Source organism: Brachyistius frenatus, unplaced genomic scaffold, assembly GCF_029030835.1.
Source record: "Brachyistius frenatus isolate BFR_SWC_R1_liver_20210118 unplaced genomic scaffold, ASM2903083v1 Contig_3, whole genome shotgun sequence".
Classification (NCBI taxonomy): domain Eukaryota; kingdom Metazoa; phylum Chordata; class Actinopteri; family Embiotocidae; genus Brachyistius; species Brachyistius frenatus.
In genome coordinates, this window is record NW_027210602.1 from 5580082 (window position 1) to 5599741 (window position 19660).

The following is a 19660-nucleotide window of genomic DNA, read 5'->3' on the forward strand; positions in this document are numbered from 1 at the left end:
CTTGAAAGCAGTGCAGAAATGGTCGTAAACATCATAATGCTGAAACAATCCTGTTGTAGTGCTGAAGCATAATGGCTACAAGATTCATGGGACACAAGCTGAGAGTTTGAGATCCTTGCATTAAGAATAATCACTTTTGTGTCAGCGTAATTCCTACCTTGCCAAGTATTCCCCCGAACTGCCGTTTCTCTGCTGTACATCCATACAGTTGGTAGTCCCAGGTATGAGTGCCAAAGCAGGATTCTCCTGGGCCGCACTGCCCACCGCACGCGCCACCAGCCCCAATGAGTCGTGGACGTAGTGATCCAGAGAAGGGGATCCCATGACCCCGTGGGCCAGCAGCCCCAGGGGCAGCCCATCTGTTCTCAGCTCTGCCACGTTCTGGCTGTCCCCCAACACCCAGTGAAAGTCTGGGAGCGTCATCCGAGAGGCCAGCGTCCACAATCGGCGCACCTCGCGGATGTCGCACCCAAACGTCACCACTCCCGTTGTGGATGAAGGTTCTCTCAGGGCCTCCAGCTGCCGCATGAGAACTTGCTGCTGGTCTGATTTAGAGGCAGAGGTGGATGAAGAAGATGAAGGAGCGGAGGGTAAATAGAGTAATGAGGACAGCGACGATGACGCCTCTGCTCCCATGGGGATACCTGATGCCACTGCTGAGGATGATAATGAAGATAAAGACGGTGGTGACGAGGCTGAGGGGGCAGTTGTCAGGTTGACAAGCGTGCCCAAGTGGAAGCGAGTGTTGTTCTTGATGAGGAGGAGGAAGTCACTAATATTCCATTCCTGGCAGAGAACAACGCTGATGTCCCACCAGCCATTCATCATCAGAAGGGAGTAGAGGAGGTGGGATGGTGGGTCCTCCACACTCCGCATTGCCATTTGGAAATGGAGACGATTCTGGGAGGAGTTTGCAAAAGAAGAAAAAGAGGTGGAAGGTTAAAATTCAAAGTAAAAGAAAGCAAAGAAAACAAGGTGATTTGGAAGAGGGTGCATTTAAAAAGAAAATAATGAGTGAGAGAGGGTGTGGAAGATTTGAGGTATTGACAACATGGATGGGGGACATTAGGTGCAGATAAGATAGAGGGGATGGACAGATATTCAAATATACATAAGGAAAGGGAGGGAATAAAGATGTATGGGTGATAGGAAAAAAAAGAGACAAAACATTACATGATGGGGTTTGGAGTGAAGGATATCATGAGAAAGAGCAATATAAGGACAATGTAGACATGTTGGAAGTGGGGTGCAAAAAAAAAAAAAAAAAAAAAGACAGGTGGGAAAAGTAATACGAATATAAAGATGAGGCAGCAGGACAGTGAGATGTAGTTGAGGAAAGGGGGGAAGGAAAGAAAGAAAGAGTTAAAGGTTTATCAATCCAAGAGAATATTACTTTCAATCTTAGAACTCAGTTTGTTCCTTGACAACATATACAGTTCGCTGGGTATAATGGATTTCAACCTCCACTTACCTGCTCCCATGAATATCATTATTCACATCATAAGAAATACATCTATTTGTATGTGTAGTCGCTTTTCAATTCTTAAAACTTAAAGACATACTACTGGGATCCAATTCAAAAAGGTATTTTATATCCTCAGGTCCATGTAACTTAAACTACACCTGTGATTTGTGATTCTAAATTAGATTGATAAGGCCTGGACATAGCAATAAGTTAGGCATGGCACCAGTGTGATATTTCCACTTAAACCTGGAATGATAACAGTGTGGGGTTTCGTAGAGTCTTGGCAGTTGACTATTTAGTCAACTCAAGAAAGCTCAAGAAAGAAGCATTAATTTGCTTTATTTTAAAATATCCATATGTAGGTTCAGATATACATGAATGTGTCAGTAGTTTCTTCTGGTCTGAGTATACACCACATCAATAAACAGGATCTCGTCATGCATGTTTGTATTGTGCTGAATGTTTGAGAAGGAACTGCCTCGAAGAGTGGGGGAAAGGGCCTCTTGACAAAGTTTTAAACGGCCTATACCATCTTCAGAGTGGGACAAGAATATATTCTATGAAGATTACAAGTATTAGCCTGTTGTTTTTTCCAATCCAAACAGTACGTTCTAAGATTGATTTCCTACTTTTCAAGCCAGAGTTGGTTTCACTTATCTGTTAAATTATCTTATAAAGCCTCTAAATTTGCATGAGACTGTGAATTCAACAGTGAAAAGTCCATCAAATTTATATATATAGTTTTTTACAATATATATATGTCATTATCTACACGTAATTATTCCAGTTATGTATGAAGTTGCATAGTGAAGATAAAAAAGCTAAAGCCATTTTGTGGCTGATGTGCAGAAGCTCAACAGCTGACCTGAAATGCAGCTTTTCTGAATGCACCATCAGAGAGAGTATTAGATTAAGTAAAACATAAATAATGTAACTATAATCAGTGTCTTTATATTGACAGTGGATGAAATGATGCTATTGTGATAAACCTACAACAGATGTTTTCTCTTCTCTCACCAACCGGTCGAGGCAGTCACCCGCACGCCTCTATCTGTGGGACTGTTTGGCTCTATCTAAAGTTTCATCCAGTTAAAAGGGAGTTTTTCCTCCCCACTGTCATTGAGGTTATCTCTATCATAGTGTAAGGTCCTAACCTGACTGTGAAAGTAAAGTTGATTCATATAGCACCTCTCACAGATATAAAATCACTAAGTGCTTTACATCAATAAAGCAGAAATGACAACAAACAGCACAAGGCTGAGCAGCTAAAATCATAGCAACAACAAACAAATGAGGATACAGACATAAAAACAAGTACAGAAACTCCAACCACATGACAAGAATCGGGCAATGAAGGATAACATATGAAATGGAACAGCTATTTAAACTGGCTAACGAAAAGCCTGTCTGAATTAAAGTGTTTTGAGTAGTTTAATAAAGATGTCACTGGAGTCTAAAGATCGCAAAGTCATGGGGACAGCATTTTAATAAACAGCTTTAAAAGCTCGGCCAGGTTTTAACGTGGGTTTGAGGGATAGCCAGTCATTTTGGTTTAGCAGACCTAAGAGCCTGATTGGCCGTGTAATAAAAATTGCCGTGATGTGATATCTGTCTAGTTAAAAGGCTGCATGCTGTAGAGTTTGGAAAGAAGTTTGATCCAAACAGGTAAGAAGAGAGTTCTAATAATCTAAATAAAAGCAGGAATAAACATCTCCATCTCAACCTTGTTTAACATATATCCTAATTCAGCAATGACAGACACGATTATCAAATAACAGGGATCTGTCGAAGGTGACACCGACATTTGGACTTATCAGCCAACTCAACAGCTTCTATCAGCTCAATGGACCTGTTTTGTTGTCATTTAGCTCTTTGTTGTGGTTTCATGGCTCACAGGTTTCAATAAATAACAGTGATAAACTCATTACCAAGTAATTACATTACCAAGCAGTTGACAAAGTTACTTTAGTGATTAGCTGCTGATGGAGCATTTAGTTGAGCAAAATATCTCTTTCGCTTGTTTCGGAAGAACACATCAGAGCTAAACGAGAGTGGATCTCATACTTATTTATCAGGTGTACAAAAACAATACTGAAAAACAATAAACAAGCAACTTCACCATATCGATCCCAAAAGGTGAAGGTGTCAATATATGTTGTGTTTAAGCCTATTTTGCACCGTTTCCAAGTCACATACCTCGTTAATGAGGTGTTAAGCATTCAATTCCATAGTGTAGTATAATGATCAGAAATCACTGATTCTCTGTAAATTCAGACATAAACTTTGTTAGGTAATAGAAATAATTACAGTAATGTCAAATATGGATAGTTTGCAGGTAACAACTGAAGCGGTCCAATACCTCTCTCAGTGCCGTTCAAATAATAAAATAACTACACATAAAGCACCCTGTAGCTGCAGGATTACAATAAGCCATCAGATCAGAGCAGATATGTTTCAAAGTTGACTCAGTCATCCTTGTCATACTTTAGATAAAATTAAATAGGCCAGATCAGGGCTGCATGAGCTACCAGATCTGCTTAAGTGTACCTTAGCATAATGTACCCGGCACACAACATACCATTATTGCATGCAAAGTTATGCACTTGTTTGCACGCACACGCAGAACTACACACTTAAAAGGCTCTGAGCAACTCAATTTAATTTACTTTACAACTTTTACACAAGCTTTGCACTAAAAGTCTATTAGCTTAATGTATTGGTTAATTTAATTTATTCCATTAATAACACTACCCAATAGGCATGCAAATAAGATATTAGTCTTCTGTTTAGTGCATATACATGAATGGATTATTGGTGTGACAAAGGCACATACAAAAGTGATGCTATATGTTGTATTTCAGAGTTAGAGGTCCTATATGGGAATATATATATATATCCTATGAGGGAAGATAATGGCAACGCGGTCCACAGGACATCAGACTCTCACCTCCTCTCATCCCCGAGGAGGATTGGAGGATTTATTCTCAACTGCAGCACTTCTGCACTGTGATCTCCATAAATCTGTAACCCTCTCTTTGTTCCTCGTGTTAAAAAAAAAAAAAAAAAAAGAGGACAAATTTGATAGGAAGTGTGGCTGTCTGCTCTCTTACATAAACACAGAGATCTGCTGCTTTCGAAGCACCGGGAAATCCCAGCTCTGTTGTCACTGCGCTCTCTTTCATCACTCTTCTCTCTTCTGAAATCGCTTTTTCTCCTGTGATTTTCACAGCCAAAATAGATTTGCTTTGACTTGTGCAAAGAATTTTGCAACCCTTGCTGTATGGTAAAACTGTAGGGACAGACATAATCCCGAGCCAGTGGACAAATCAAGTATAGTCGTTATGACTTGGTTATTGATTTTTCTTTGATTAGAAAATGAGTTTTTTGTTGTTGTGTGGATTACAGAAGTTTTCTTTCTTGAACACTATCCAGAGCCGTATCTTGCAGATACTGCCTGTCCTGAGGGGATCTCACTATTGCTCTTTTCACAGTGAGGAATCCTCACAGATCCCTGTACTCGATCAAGACCTTCCCCTGGTTCTTAGCCTTTCATCCTACACACCTCCTTGTTTTACTGCCATCGTTATTTATGAAGGGACAGTGAGGAACTCCTCTGACGCTGCGCATAGTCAGCAAAGCACAATCATTCACCTATGAAGCCTGGAAGCTGAGGACATAATTACACCAATAACTTAATCATAGTAATTTACAAATTATTTTATCATTATGGGGACATGGAGTCCGAGTGGACCATGCTGACTCGCACGGGGGACATCGTCGGGCAAGGCGCCGGGGGTGGATGAGATCCCCCCCCTGAGATGCTGAAGGCGCTGGACATTGCTGGGCTGTCTTGGCTGACACGCCTCTTCAATGTCGCATGGGGGTCGGGAACAGTCTGGCAGACCGGGGGTTTTTGTGGGTGTGCTGCGGGAGTACGGGGTGCCGGACCCAGGCCATCCGGTCTCTGTACAACCGTAGTAGGAGCTGTGTTCGTATTCTCGGCAATAAGTCAGACTCGTTTCCAGTGGGTGTTGGCCTCCGCCAAGGCTGTCCTTTGTCCCCGATCCTGTTTGTGACCTTCATGAAAAGGATATCTCGGTGCAGGAGGGGGGGGGGGGGTCGCGTTCGGGGGTCTCCGGATCGCATCTCTGCTGTTTGCAGATGATGTGGTCCTGTTGGCCTCTTCGGACCTCAAGCATTCACTGGGGCGGTTTGCAGCCAAGTGTGAAGCGGCAGGAATGAGGGTTAGGGAGTGAGGGAAGGATGGAGCGGAGGATCGACCGCTGCACCGTACCGTGCTGGTGAAAAGGGAGCTGAGCCGGAAGGCTGATCGGATCAGGATGCCTCCTGGGCGCCTCCCTCTGGAGGTTATCCGGCCACGCCTAACTGGCAGGAGACCCCGGGGAAGCCCCAGAACACGCTGGAGAGATTATATCTCCCGGCTGGCCTGGGAACGCCTCGGGATCCCCCAGCATGAGCTTGAAAATGTTGAGGGGGAGGGAAGTCTGGGTCAGCTTGCTTGGCCTGCCGCCACCGCGACCCGACCCTGGATAAGTGGAAGGTGATGGATGGAAGGTGATGGATGGATGGATGGATTTATCATTATGTAAGAAAATAAGTGTAGTTTTTTTTTTCTCTAAGGGCTGACTAAATAACATCTCTGAGCTAATACTATCATACTAAACTCATCGTCAGCTGTGAAAAGTCAAACAAAAATCAGTGTAAACTATTTTCAAGATGTATTTTCATTCTCAACTGTCTGGCGTGCTCAGACATCTGGTATGTTAAGCAGGTCATATCTACATTTTGTAAAACACAGAGACAATTAACAATGAAAACTTACTTTAACTACCTTTTAAAATACAACAGTACATGTTAAATTGCAGCAAAACGAGTTGAAGTACCTATCACTACCCCATATGTCATGTGTCATACGATTGTTGCTTTTTCTAGCGTGGGTTGTCAGTAATTTGTAGTTCACCAATAAAGAGCTTAATCTAAGTCAGACAAATTCTGCTTTGTGGCATTCTCTATGACCCAGTTATGAAGCAGTGTTTGTACCTGTGACGGAGTTGTTTCGAAATATTTTCACTTTGCTTACTCACTTTTACGCACGCTGCAAAACAGATTGCTTTCTCATACTCTGATGAAAACCTGTGCAGACAGCTACACTGTATACACCATCAGTTAGACCAATGCCGGGGTTAGTTTAATCAATACAAACTAAGAGTAAATATGTTCATGTTTGACCACCTTATAAAATGTGCTTATCTTAAACTCAGTAACACATGGACCATCTAAAGGAAATTGTAAGGTGCGTAAACCCTTATTTGGACAAACACCTTTTTTTTCTGTTTGGGGGATCTTTATGTGGAATAATATACCGACAACAAATACCTACAGAACTCCAACTTGATCCGGATTTGGATCATTTCAAATTCAAACTGAAACAGCTTTTTAAGGGGGATCAGTAATGGAGTCATGAACGATCTGTTGCTCTTGTTTAATGGTACGTTTCTCTATTAATTTGTGTTGTATTGTTATGTCTGTATTTTCCTTTCGGGTTTTGTGTCTCGTGTTTTGAATACTTATTGTTGAGATTCATGTATTTTAAATGCCCATCTAGGGACAGGCACTGCAAATTAGCCTAGGCTATAAATGCATTGTGTGGCATTGGTTTAAACTAAATAATTGTCCCTAAACAAATAAACATTGATTTGAAATACAACACTACACTTATTACTTCTCTACTAATCATATTGACTCAACACCTCATGATACAGTCTACAAAGGCAGAACAGGTTTTTCAAAGCTTATTGCATAGTTTTGTGTGTCAAGATTAAACTCTTTGTATACCTTATGTCTCTAACTACGATAACATTACCCATCTACATGTTTTAAATATAGTTTTATACATATACCCTGTGATACAATGTGAATATCTGCAACACATGTAATGTAAAGAGCACACATTTGTTCATAATTGGATTAAGTAGCAACAGATATTTGCATATTTGCTTGAAGCTGTTGGTGCAGATGCTGTATCCTAATTTTAAACAAGCTCCAGTGTTGTGCGCCAGCATGGGATAGATTTCCCCTATAAAAAGTAAGTCTTCATATAAGAGACGACTGGTCTTTCCCAGAGAGTTTCTCTGTTGCTGGTCTTTTATATGCTAAATTCTCAACTCTGGGCGGCTATCAAAATCCCCTCACCACCAACTCCCAACCCAGTTCCTTTACTCAGAGGTCACTTCATCCTTTGCTCCATAAGCTCCATATTCTAATGCAGCCTCATCACTTTGACACTTACATAACAAACTGTGGGCACATCACATTATCAAAGGTTTCCAGATGATTCGTTGTGAACAGTGAACTTTGCCTAACCTGGGCTCTAAACTTTGGTGGGACAAAAGAGGTCAGAGGTCAACCAAATACCAAAAAATAACTAGTCATGAGAACCTCTTTACATTGGAAAAGTTTCCACATTTTTTCAACCCTGTTTGGAGAAATTGTTGTCAGCCTTCAGTTGGGGTTTGCTAGTGAAACTACATTGAGTGAGAGGGGAGTTTCTCCTTAAGTCTCACATGAGCACTGCACTCGCTGTATGGCTGTTGATTTCCTAGTCAGTTTTTCCGCCTGTTCATCCTTCCATCCATCCAGCCATCAATCCATCTCCCCTGCATCAATCATTCTGTATCTGTTGGTTTGTCTGCTTTATCTATACCCGTTATTTCACATATGGGAACCAGTTTTAACTTTAAACACCTGCCTACTTTTTACAGAGAAATGCTTCCTTGTGCACAGAGCAGGAAATGAGATATTACCCAAGAAACACACATGCACACACACACACACACACACACACACACACACACACACACACACACACACACACACACACACACACACACACACACACACACACACACACACACACACACACACACACACACTCTCTCTCACACACACAGCACTATAGCCCAGTAGGTGGCAAGTGTCCCAGAACCCTTCAGTCCAACTAACGGGCTTGGATGTGTGTGTGTGTCTGTGTGTGTTTGAGTGTTGGGAAAAAAAACAATGATGCTCAAAAACACACAGGTCAAAACACACACACACACACACACACACACACACACACACACACACACACACACACACACACACACACACACACACACACACATTCTGTTTAGTCTGCACTCATTCATATGCAATAACTGGCCTGTTAGTACCACCCGTTTAAAGAGTTTTACAGTGTATCGTTATACTAAATGATTTTGTGATACGTGTTGGTGTGTATACTTTTTCTTGAGAGACATTTGTACCTGAACACACACATAAATACACACACTTAGCAAGTGTTTTGTCGACATGATTATTGATGAACGACGGTTCATCGCACCCATGAATTTAGAGTGTTTACACTTTTAATAAATCTTCTCTCGCTCTCATAATCTGAAAACTCTGCCAATAATCTGCAATTAGTGTATTTGGTACAAAAGACTTGTTTCAAACAGTCAAAGTGTATTTCCATTTCATAACAGAAACTAAATAGTTGCAATGGCCTTACGTTAACTGTAAATCCCAAATAGCGAAGATATTATTTGTTTTTGAAGGCATTGACAACAACCTATATTGTGTTTAAATGTTGTTTATATGTGCTGTAGGATTTTGATGTCTACAAACATCTAATCTACAAGTATTCACAGCTTGTGTACCTCCCAAAAGTAGTTTCAAAACTGGTTTATATTTAAAGATGGGAGGCAGTAAATTAAACATTTGACTTATATTTTCAGGAGATGGAACATTTCTACACCAGCAGCTGGCACAGCAACAGAGCAGCAGGTGTCCCAATTTGTGGAAATGGTGATGCTTACTCTCACAGAAGTATTAGCCCCTGGTTTAAAGAAATCATAATAGATACTGGCAATATATGGCAGACTGCAATACGTTTAGTGATACAATGATGTTTTCCTGCCAAGTGGTATTGTACAGAAAAGGACGTGTCTACAAGGAACTGGCAATGTTGTAATTAAATCATGTAAGGTGAAGAAAAGTTTTAACCTTATTTGCAGTGAAATGCCTTCAGGATATTTTTATGTGGTTTATTCTGTGCAGCATTCGCTCAGCATTCACCTCTGGAATTGGCCAGGTGACAGAATCCAGCTGATAGTAGCTCTGCATGAGTGGGTTTGACTTGTGTGCCACAGGCCTAATAGTAGGCCAGTGTAGTCAGGGATTTGACTTGAGATTGATGGCACTGCTCACTCATAGGCTACTTAGAGCCTGCTGACACGCATCTCAGCATAGAAGGTCATTATCAAATGTGTCAGATAGATAAAGTGTTAGCTTGTGTGTGTGTGTGTGTGTGTGTGTGTGTGTGTGTGTGTGTGTGTGTGTGTGTGTGTGTGTGTGTGTGTGTGCGTGCGTGCGTGCGTGCGTGCGTGCGCGTGCGTGTGTGCGTGCGTGCGTGCGTGCGTGGTGGAGTTCATCCCCATCGTGCAGGCTGTGAGATGTTAAAGTATAGCTCCTTGCTGACTTACTGTATAAGAAAGTGTTTTGAATACACCATGTTCTGCTGCCTTTCTCCGTGGTGCTGAACTTGTGCTTTATGCAGACACATTAGGGTGCTGAATATCAACAAAGCATTTGTTTTTGCATATATACCTCAGGGCATGTGCTGCTGGGTGAACATAGTTGTCAGTCAAACTAAGAAGAAAAACAAAATCCGTCTCTTTCTTTTTCTTTTGTGCACAGACACCCAGTGCAGGCAGTGCATTTCAGCACCATGGACAGAGCCTGCTTGTCTTCTCCTCCCCATGCTCCTTTATTTATTTATTTATTTTGACTCTGTCTGAAGCAATTTGAAGCTTTTTCTCACACTTCCCAATTTGATGCTGTGTGTCCAAATCGAGAACACCAGCTTGTGTCGCAAATTGTGTCGCCACTTAAGCTTAATTTGAGCCGTTTAACCAAGACGGATGCAATCAATACAAGAAAAGAAAGTTCATGTTCTACGTCTGGAAGGATGTGCACACACAGTAGAAGAACGAGAGGATCACCACCACTATCACCACACTCCAGCCTCTGCCTGAAATATTGGCCCCTTACAACGCTTAAAATAGGCCCTTTAAGTCACACATTAACTGAATTGAAATACATGTACTGCCTGTCTTCATGGAGGATTTTGTATGACGCATGATGTAAATATGTCGCAGGTAATCAGGGTTTTCCTTCACCATCTGTTACACCTGTGCAGACACTGCAGTTGGATGACGGAGTGAAGAAATCAACAGTTAACAACAGTTCAGATCAAGCATTTTTTTTTTTTTTTTTTTTTTTTTTTTACCTGACTGTGGCGCGAGAACTCCTTCTGCACAACGCTGACTACTGGCACCTGAAGCGCAAGCGAGACGAATTCCAACTTGACGAACTCGTCCCGGTTCCGTGGGAAGGCGATCATGGCAGAAACCCCTTGCACGACCACCGTGTGACACACGCTCTCCACGAAGGAAAGCGGGTCCTCGTTCTCGGGGATGCCTGTGGAGGAGAAGGAGAACGCGGGCAGCTCGCCGAGCGCAGATCCAACTGCCATGACGAGCTCCAGAGATAAATTGTAGGGTAGCAATCCGGCCCTGTTCAGAGCCTCGACCGCGAGCATGACCGAGTCTCGGGGTGCGAAGACGCGGTTCTCCTTCGAGTTGTTCTCCTCCCGTTGCCGTGCTTGACTTTTACTCCTGTTCGCACCCCGCTGACTGTTAACGGTGACTCGCGTCCTGAGGCTTCCGTATGCAGGTGCGCTGGCACTTGTTTTAACCTGCTTTTCCAACTCCAGCTGCTGCCCCCCTGTCACAGCTCCGTCGGCGTCCCAGTCCTCATTGACAGCAGTGTCGGAGAGCATGCGAGGCTGAACGTTCAGAGCCCCTACCCGAACCGTGTGGCCGATTCGTTTCAGCACCTGGCACGGCTGCGGGTGCGAGCGGGCGCATGGCGGGAGAAAGACGAGAGCGCACAGGAGTAAACATATTGGTGGCGAAACACCGGTGCCTGCTCGAGCCGCCGGGCCATTCACCATCATCGTCACCACCGACTTCATCATCCCCGCTCCACAATTGCACCGGATGCCCCGTCCAACCATAAAACGGCCGAGCACCGGGGCCGCTCCGTTGGTCCCTCTCCTGCCCCCGCGCCTGTGGCCCTGGTGTGCCGCTCAGACCAGCTGCAGCCCCCGCTCCCGCTCCGGCTCCGGCTCCGGCTCCTGCTCCTGCTCCTGCTCCAGCTCGCGGTAAAGTTGTGCGTTTCTCCTCGGACACAGACAACAGGCTGCTGAGGCGCGAGGTTAGGCACGAGCCGCGCACAAGCAAAAAATGATCCCCAAAAGTGCTGTTTTTCATCTCAAAAGATTTTCATCATTCAAGCCTTTTATTATTAAACAGATTGTGGAATCAGACGGTCAAATTCCCACATATTCCAAAGGCAGAAAAAAAATATGGAGCAGTGTGTGTAGGCAAGCCCAGAGGAGGAAATGTCGAGAGAGAGAAAAAAAAAAAGGTTAATGCGCTTCAAACGCATTCCAAAACAGTGACATCCACCGCTGAGAAAATCTGATGGCTTAATGGCTTCGACGGAAAATCATCCCATTATCATCCACAGCGGAGGGGCTAGGACAGCTGTACTTCTTCCCGGTACTGGAGATAAAAAAAATAAAAAATGTTTTTACCCTTGTTAAACACACAAATAGGGGCTTTCCAGAGCGCACGCGCTGCTTGGATCGAGTCAACCTCTGTACTCACACTTGTACTGGCGAGACCTCCGGCACGAGAGCGCGGTCTTTCTGCGCACGTTCCAGGGAGATTTAACCCCGTCATTACTTTACACCCAAAACTCCCACCCTTTTTTTTTTTTTCCCAGAGGCGTGGGTTGCAAAAGAATAAGTTGCATCACGCAAAATCAACAAAGTCACAAGAAAATCAACAAACGCATGGGTAAAAAAACAACAACAACATCCTATTTAAGAAGTCAACACTCTCCACAAACACGGTGCTCTGCTCATCTGTAGGTTCTAGGTATTATAACTACTTGTACGCCTCATCCAAACACATAAAACAATAACATAAGTGCAACACATGGATTCGATGCTAAATCAAAGGATTTGTGAGGTTTTACTGTACACAGGATCTGTGTTGTGAATAGCCCAGTCTGTGAGCGCATGCACGTGCTCAGCCAATTTAAACAAGGCCAGACAGCTACGTGCTCCTAATAAGATTGTTTTATTTAATCATAGCTAAAGACACCAGATAATACTATTAACAGCTGCTGAAGGGGCGAAAGATGGGCCTCCTGTCTCTGTGGTAACCCACAGATCAGAGGTCACCATGGACCCAATCAGCAGCCTCCCTGTAAATAGGACCCAGATTAATGATTGGTTAATGGTCTGATCTAGATTAATGATTGGCTAATGGTCTGATCTAGATTAATGATTGGCTAATGGTCAGACTTGAAATGAGAGGCACTTCTACCTGGATATTGGAAAAATCTATGACCCTGATCGATCCATACCGGCTGACCTCAAAGGATGGGACAGGGAAGAAAAGAGAGAGAGAGAGAGAGTCAGGGAGGAGAGATTTTGAAAGGAGGGGAGGAGGAGGAGGAGGAGAGGGAAGCAGAGGCTCTGGTGAGGGAAGAGGGGCATAGGAGAGAAAAATGAATTCATTGGGGTCATGGGAGGGGAGGGGGAAAAGATGGAGAGCAAGGAAAGGGAATAGGGAGGGAGAGAGAAGGGATAAGGAGTGGAGAAGTGACTACACTAAGGACAGGAGGAGGAGGAGGAGGAGGAGGAGAGAGAGGAAGGGAACAGGTAAATGGAAACAGAATGGGAAGAGATGCTGCAGCATCTTTCAGCGTATTGCAATTACAAGAGAACGATATTTTATTAAAGACGATGACACAAAAACAGAAAACTGCATTGAGAGATATATTCAAGGTGAGATTTCAAAATGTGTTGAAGAGTCATCAATGATTTACCACTGATAAAAAACAAAAACAAGTTGTTGTTTTTTTTTTTGCTTTGTTTTTGTTGTTACATTACGCACTACTGTTGGAGCGGGACACCAGGCTGCCATTTGCTGCTAAGGGCTGTCACAAAGACTTCAGAGTCAGAGTGTTAATTCTAACTCCAGGTCTTGATGAAAAAAGACAGTTCAATCGCACAAAGGCTGAAGATTACATCGGCCATTTAGCTCGGTGGAGGAATTTCCTACTTTCAGCACACTCATATTGCAGCCTGTTTTCCTCACTGGAAGAGATTTATACTTTTTAGAGACTGTATGAAAAATAGTGTAGATTTTCTATTATATAAAGAGAGGGCATTCAACATTTTTTTTGGCAGTAATGAATAATAACAAAGTATAATGTTGAATTACTTTTGTCACATTTTTAGTATGCAATTACCCTCATCTGTGATACATTAACATTAGTTGGAATGTGTTGTTTTGTATTTCATTGTGTGTTTGTAATCGATGTGTGCTTGACATGGCCAGGTCACCAATTAAAAAGAGATTTTATTTCCATTGATATTTTACCAGGTTTAATAAAATAAAATATAGATAATTACAGTAAATCAATTAGAAGGTTTCTATGTGCTCCATAGGTCAGAAGAGAAATGTTTTATTCCTCATCACAATGAACTCTCAGCTAATAGGACCAATATGCCAGTTTAAAATCTAATATACGTGGATCTCATTTATGATTGAGTGATATCTCTGCCAATGTGCACACTATTTTTTCATTAGTCTGCAGCAGCTCAAACCTTTAAGAAAAAGCCAAACTGCTGTGATGTAAGTAGATTATTTGCCTATAATGCAGGTTTCATAGAGCACGTTGTCAGCTTATTCCAATTATTCCATTTTTCCAATGGCTGTTACAATTTGTCATGTTGCTAATATTTTCTGAGTATTGTTTGCATATGTTGCTTTGACACAATCCTCTCAGGAAGAGTGACAGCTGCAGTTCTCAGAAATAAATGTATATTAAGTGACAGAAACTCTAAAGCAGTAATTGTAAGTATGAGCTCATTTTATTATTGATTTATTTCATATAAAAGTTAATGAACCCCTCACTAAAAAATGTAACCTATGAATAGGTTAAAATGCCCATCAATGTGTTCCCAACACTGTCTTTGTCTTTCTAACTTTTCTGTTTTACTTCTTGGCTGCTGGTCTGTCTTTCTGTCCACCTTTGATTTCTTTATCTAACTTCCTGATTGTTTCTCTTTGTTTTTACCTTCCGGCCATCTGTCTTCCTGTGTTTCTGCTTGCAAGCTCATCTAATTTCACATGCTTGTCTGCCTGTCTAGACGGTACACCTATAAGTCTGCCCTCTCTTTTGTCCCAGTCTGAATATGTGTCTGACTCCCTGTCTGGTTGAATATTCATCCTCGTTTCTGTGTCTGCTTTGGCTGTCTGATTTGCTGACCATTCCCTTCTCCTGTCTGCTCTCCTGCTGATCCGCTCACCTGTCTGTCTTCTTCCCCTGTCAGCATCATTGCACAACTGTCTGCCGGTCTGTCACTGCGCCTCCCTGACCGTCTGCCTGCCCTGCTGGTGTCTCTGTTCGTCTGCTCACTGTAAAGTGGCCCTGCAGACTTTGCTGACCCATACACCTGACAACTGAATTCCTCCATGGTTCAGTTCTCCCTCCAGTATCAGGGCACTTGAACAGATGAAACCTGAGCATAGGCACAGGCACACACACACACACACACACACACACACACACACACACACACACACACACACACACACACACACACACACACACACACACACACACACACACACACACACACACACACACACACACACACACACACACACACACACACACACACACAAGATCCTTGCATGAACACAGGATTTACATGAATGAATACTGTACTGTTACTTTTACAAAGTTAAAAACACATTATTATTTGAATGACTTCAAAACAAAAACAACTATTTAAATTGTCCTAAAGTGTAAGAAAAATGCATTACCGTCCTGGCCGACCCATCGGTGGGTCGGCCAATACAAACCTATGCTGATTATTGTTCAAAGGAGACGAAAGCTAAAAATAAAATTATAAATCAAATGCAGGTCCTACATTTTCCAAAGATTTCAGGCTAAATGTTGGTAAAACAATGTCATGCTTTGTTTCAATGACACATTCATAAGATGACTTCAGTCTAAATCCAAGAAAAATAGTGTTTTCCTGACAGATGAAGTGGGGCTGAAATGCAAAAATATTAATCAGTTATCAAAGTAGAAGAAGATGACACCTCATAAAAAGTATGTACTATTTCTCTCAGTATAATTAACATGTCGATTTCATGAAGATTTGAAACAAGATAATACCGTCAGTCAGTGACAAATACTACGATTTTAACAACCTTAAATAGGGGAAAGATGCATTACACAAATTTACACAGCTCCTCACAAGCATTCAGATGCCTAACAAGCACTGTTAAAACTGACATTTTCTTGAAGTTGCACCATATGATCTTTCTTGATGATATTTTTTTTTTCTTAGGTCTTGTCAGACTGGCTGTCATGTGTGTTTGTTGTTAATTTTTGCAAAGAAAATTCATGAATTCATGAGTTCATACACAACTGCGGCAGCACAATCTGCCATTCTCCTCTTACTCCTCCAGCGTAACCACATTACTCACTGTCTGTCTTACTGCCTTCATGTCTTTATGTTCTGTTTATCTGATGTTCTTATGTTTTAAAGTCACTGGAAAGAAAAGAAAAGGTAAAAATGTTGCCCATAACATTGTCCCCTTTTGTTGTTTAAATGATTATTTCTTTACAAGGCGTCTGTCAAGTGGTATAAATTGTGAGAAAACTTCACTGAGATACAAATACAACGACATTTGTGTTAAGGTGAGCTGTTTTACAGCAGTGCCTGTGCAACTGGGAAAAAACACAATAATCTGCCTTTGGAGTCTGACTAACACAAAACTTTTTGTATTGCCAGGGTTTGTGTGGAACTCTTGAGTTGAGCTAGGGCAAACAAATGCCTAGTTTTAATCATTTAATCCCTTCATCTGTCTGCTGTCACAGCTTCAAAAACCATCACGATGACTCTTAAAGCGACTTTTTGCCTCCTTGATGTCTTGTTTTATGGAGTACCCCTTTTGTTTGGAGGAGTTTATTTCTAAGTTGTTAAAGCTCATTTGTATTTATTGCAGACTCACACGCACACACATACACACACGCTCAAATGGACTGATGTAGTTAAGCGATGCATTTGGTGTCAGAAAGCTAAACAAAACTTCTATTGCTTGCCAAAAAACCCATAATTATGTATAGGTATGCACTGACTGATGAAGGGCACTCAGCAGAAATCAGGCTCGCAGTCAAGTAGTTAGACTTTTCAGGCATTCTGCTTAAGCCTATTGCATTTGAATGGGTACAATGTTGAAAAGGTACTATGTTAATATCAACATAATAACTATGTTAGTCCACCTTAAAAACAAAACCACATGAAGAAACATCCCAAATGTCAATAACAGGCCAGAATGAACTTTGGGTTTTATAGATAAGAGACACTTTGGGGAGTTTTGAAATACAATAATGCTTCTTATACTAATCACCAGGCAAGAATGAGATTTGAAAAAACTCCTCCAAAAAATTGGCAGTTTTACTTCTGCCTAATTAAAACCGTAAATAAGGGAGTAAATAACAGCCTCACAACAACAAATTGGTAAACACTGATGTTATTGAACCTGTTCTAAGACTCTCAGATGGAACTCCACCAAATTTGATGAAGCAGAAATTAATCACAACACTCATACACCCATTTTAATCATAGTTTTACTAGGTGGCCTCTTCATGCTCATGCAGAACCTCCAGAGGGGAGAAGATTTAGGACTCTGCTTAGTTTGAGTATGTTTACATTGGTATAAAAATAACTGTGTGGAAGATATAGCACCTATAGCACAGTGAGACCACAGCTTAGATGGTCGGAAGTAACTGGACAGATTATACAAATGAAGTCAATAAAAACAACTGTACTTAATAGTTTGTCCTTTGCAGTCAATGATGGCCTGAAGTATTGTAGAAGTGACCAATCCAAATGTAAACAAGTGGTCAGTCTGAACATAGCAAGCTTTGTATCTTCCCTGTTGATGCTCTTTCAGGTCTTTACTGCTGCCTTCAGCTCTTGCTTGTTGTGAACCGTCTGCTTTTAGTCTGGTCTTTTAGGAAGGTGAATGGATGTTCAGTCACACTGATATGGACATGGAGGTGATAGACTCAAACAGTGTAGGATATCCCACGTCTTCAACCTGAAAACTTCAGTTTCTGATTAGAACCGACGTCCTGCTGTAGTTTTGATTCACTCGGCTGAATGATCCTGTGTAATTCTCCAATCATCCTGTTGCTACCATAAGCAGTGAAATCATCAATAAATGCCTGTTTGTCAGTTCCACTAGCACCCATGCATGGCCAATTCTTTACAGCACCACTATGTTGGACAGAGGAGGAGGTCCCCCTCTATACATCTCACATTGACAGACACGTCACCTCAATCTAAATGGCAGCTCCTAGCTCTCAATCATCTCTCAGTCATATGTGAGCACAAATTGACCACACACATGCCCAAGAAATACTCAGCAGCCAAGAGTTCAATTACCTTTGAAGCCTTGCGATTAGGCCCCTCTTTTTTGAAAGAGCTACAGCTCTCTCTGTTCTGTTCTTTCAATATTGATATAAACCAACTCAAATTGCTGTTTTTCATAATCGCTATGACACATTTCTTGAAAACTTCCACCCTTTTCTCAAAACTGTAAGCACAAAACCCAGTCTTCAAACTCCATTCACAAAATCTCTCTCGCAAAATGGAACTTTCGCCTCAAAACAGTTGTATCTGTGTTCAAAACCAAACTATGTTGTCAGATCATTTTCCAAGCCAGTTTACAAGTTCTTTTTTCTGAATCTCTGGATTGTGGTGGACACAGATAATCTGCTGTTGTACTGGGTTGTACTCTTTGTCCTGCTTCCCTCATTGTCTTTCCATGAACATGATCTGTTACAGCTGCTCAAATTCTATCAGAAATAGTTTTGTTTTTTTGTCTTGCTCTTCCTCGCCCCCTCCTCTTCCTCCACATGCCCAACCTCTTACACTCACTCTTCCTACGTCTCTGCGATAGCTTATGTCCATTGTTGACATGAACCCTCAACTGTCAACAACCTGTGAGCGCTGAACTGGCTTATATTGGTTTCATTACATCATTTGCAACAAGTGTCATCAATTTTGAGTCATTGTGTTTAAGCTATGACACCTGTGCTTTAATTGTGTTTAAATTGTGCTACCTGTGGTCACTATTATGCATCACAAGTTCATCACAGTGCAAAATGTGTTTTAATGAGTGAGAAAAAGAAAAAGACACGATTAGATCTGCAAATTGTGTCTAACATTGATTATGGTTTTGCTGGTGTGTGATTAAATAAATGGGTTCAGGTTACTGAGTGTTTAGTGTTTTAGCGATTCACAAAAACTGTAAACTGTATGGAGACTGTAAAAAGGGAGTAGTCTTCTTTTTTTTTTTTTTTTTAGAGATATAGATAAAATATAAAAAGGAGATGAAAGAAAAAAGAAGAACAAAGAATACTGTCATCATCCATCAATCCACCACAGTGAAACTTTAAATTTTACAGCACTGCTCTGCCAAGGCTGGACATTCTCACTAAAAACAAGAGATCTAGTTTCCAGTTGCTTATTTTCATGTTTTCATTATAAATTTTAAAAGCCACTCACATCAGGTATTCGAACAGCAGCACTTTCACCAAACCACACTTTTGCTCCCTTATTCATTCAACAATGCAACACTTACTGAAAAAGAGACTACAGATTTGTTACACATTACTAAAGGGACAAAGGTGTTCGGGAGTGTTTCACATGATTTGCTCCTTTCATGAATAAATAAATAATTACAGTTTTTTCTTAGTGGAGAAAAATCTAACTCTTAAATACTAATAGCTTTTTATGCATACTGTCTGTCGTGATAAAAGTGGAGGTAAAAGAAAAGAGAATGAATATTTGCGTCATTTGTTTCCAAAATGACTCCAGGTTTGCTTCTTTACAGCAAAAACAATGACTTTTTTCAATTTCCTTTTTAAAATGGCATGGTTGTAATGATCCAGTCACAGTACGTA

General features: G+C 41.5%; 2 protein-coding genes across 2 annotated transcripts in view; one reads left to right on the forward strand and one right to left on the reverse strand.

Moving 5' to 3' along the window:
• Window positions 1-12190, reverse strand: part of grin3a (glutamate receptor, ionotropic, N-methyl-D-aspartate 3A) — a 45855-nt gene extending 33665 nt beyond the window's left edge. The window contains exons 1-2 of the mRNA XM_069704451.1: window positions 10815-12190; window positions 158-900 (exon numbers count right to left, since the gene is read on the reverse strand). Coding sequence (XP_069560552.1) covers window positions 158-900; window positions 10815-11603 — 1532 coding nt within the window. The 5' untranslated portion in view covers window positions 11604-12190. The remainder of the gene's footprint in view (window positions 1-157; window positions 901-10814) is intronic.
• smad2 (SMAD family member 2) overlaps window positions 1-19660 on the forward strand; it is a 353957-nt gene that overhangs the window by 58539 nt on the left and 275758 nt on the right. The gene's annotated exons all lie outside the window — the stretch shown is intronic.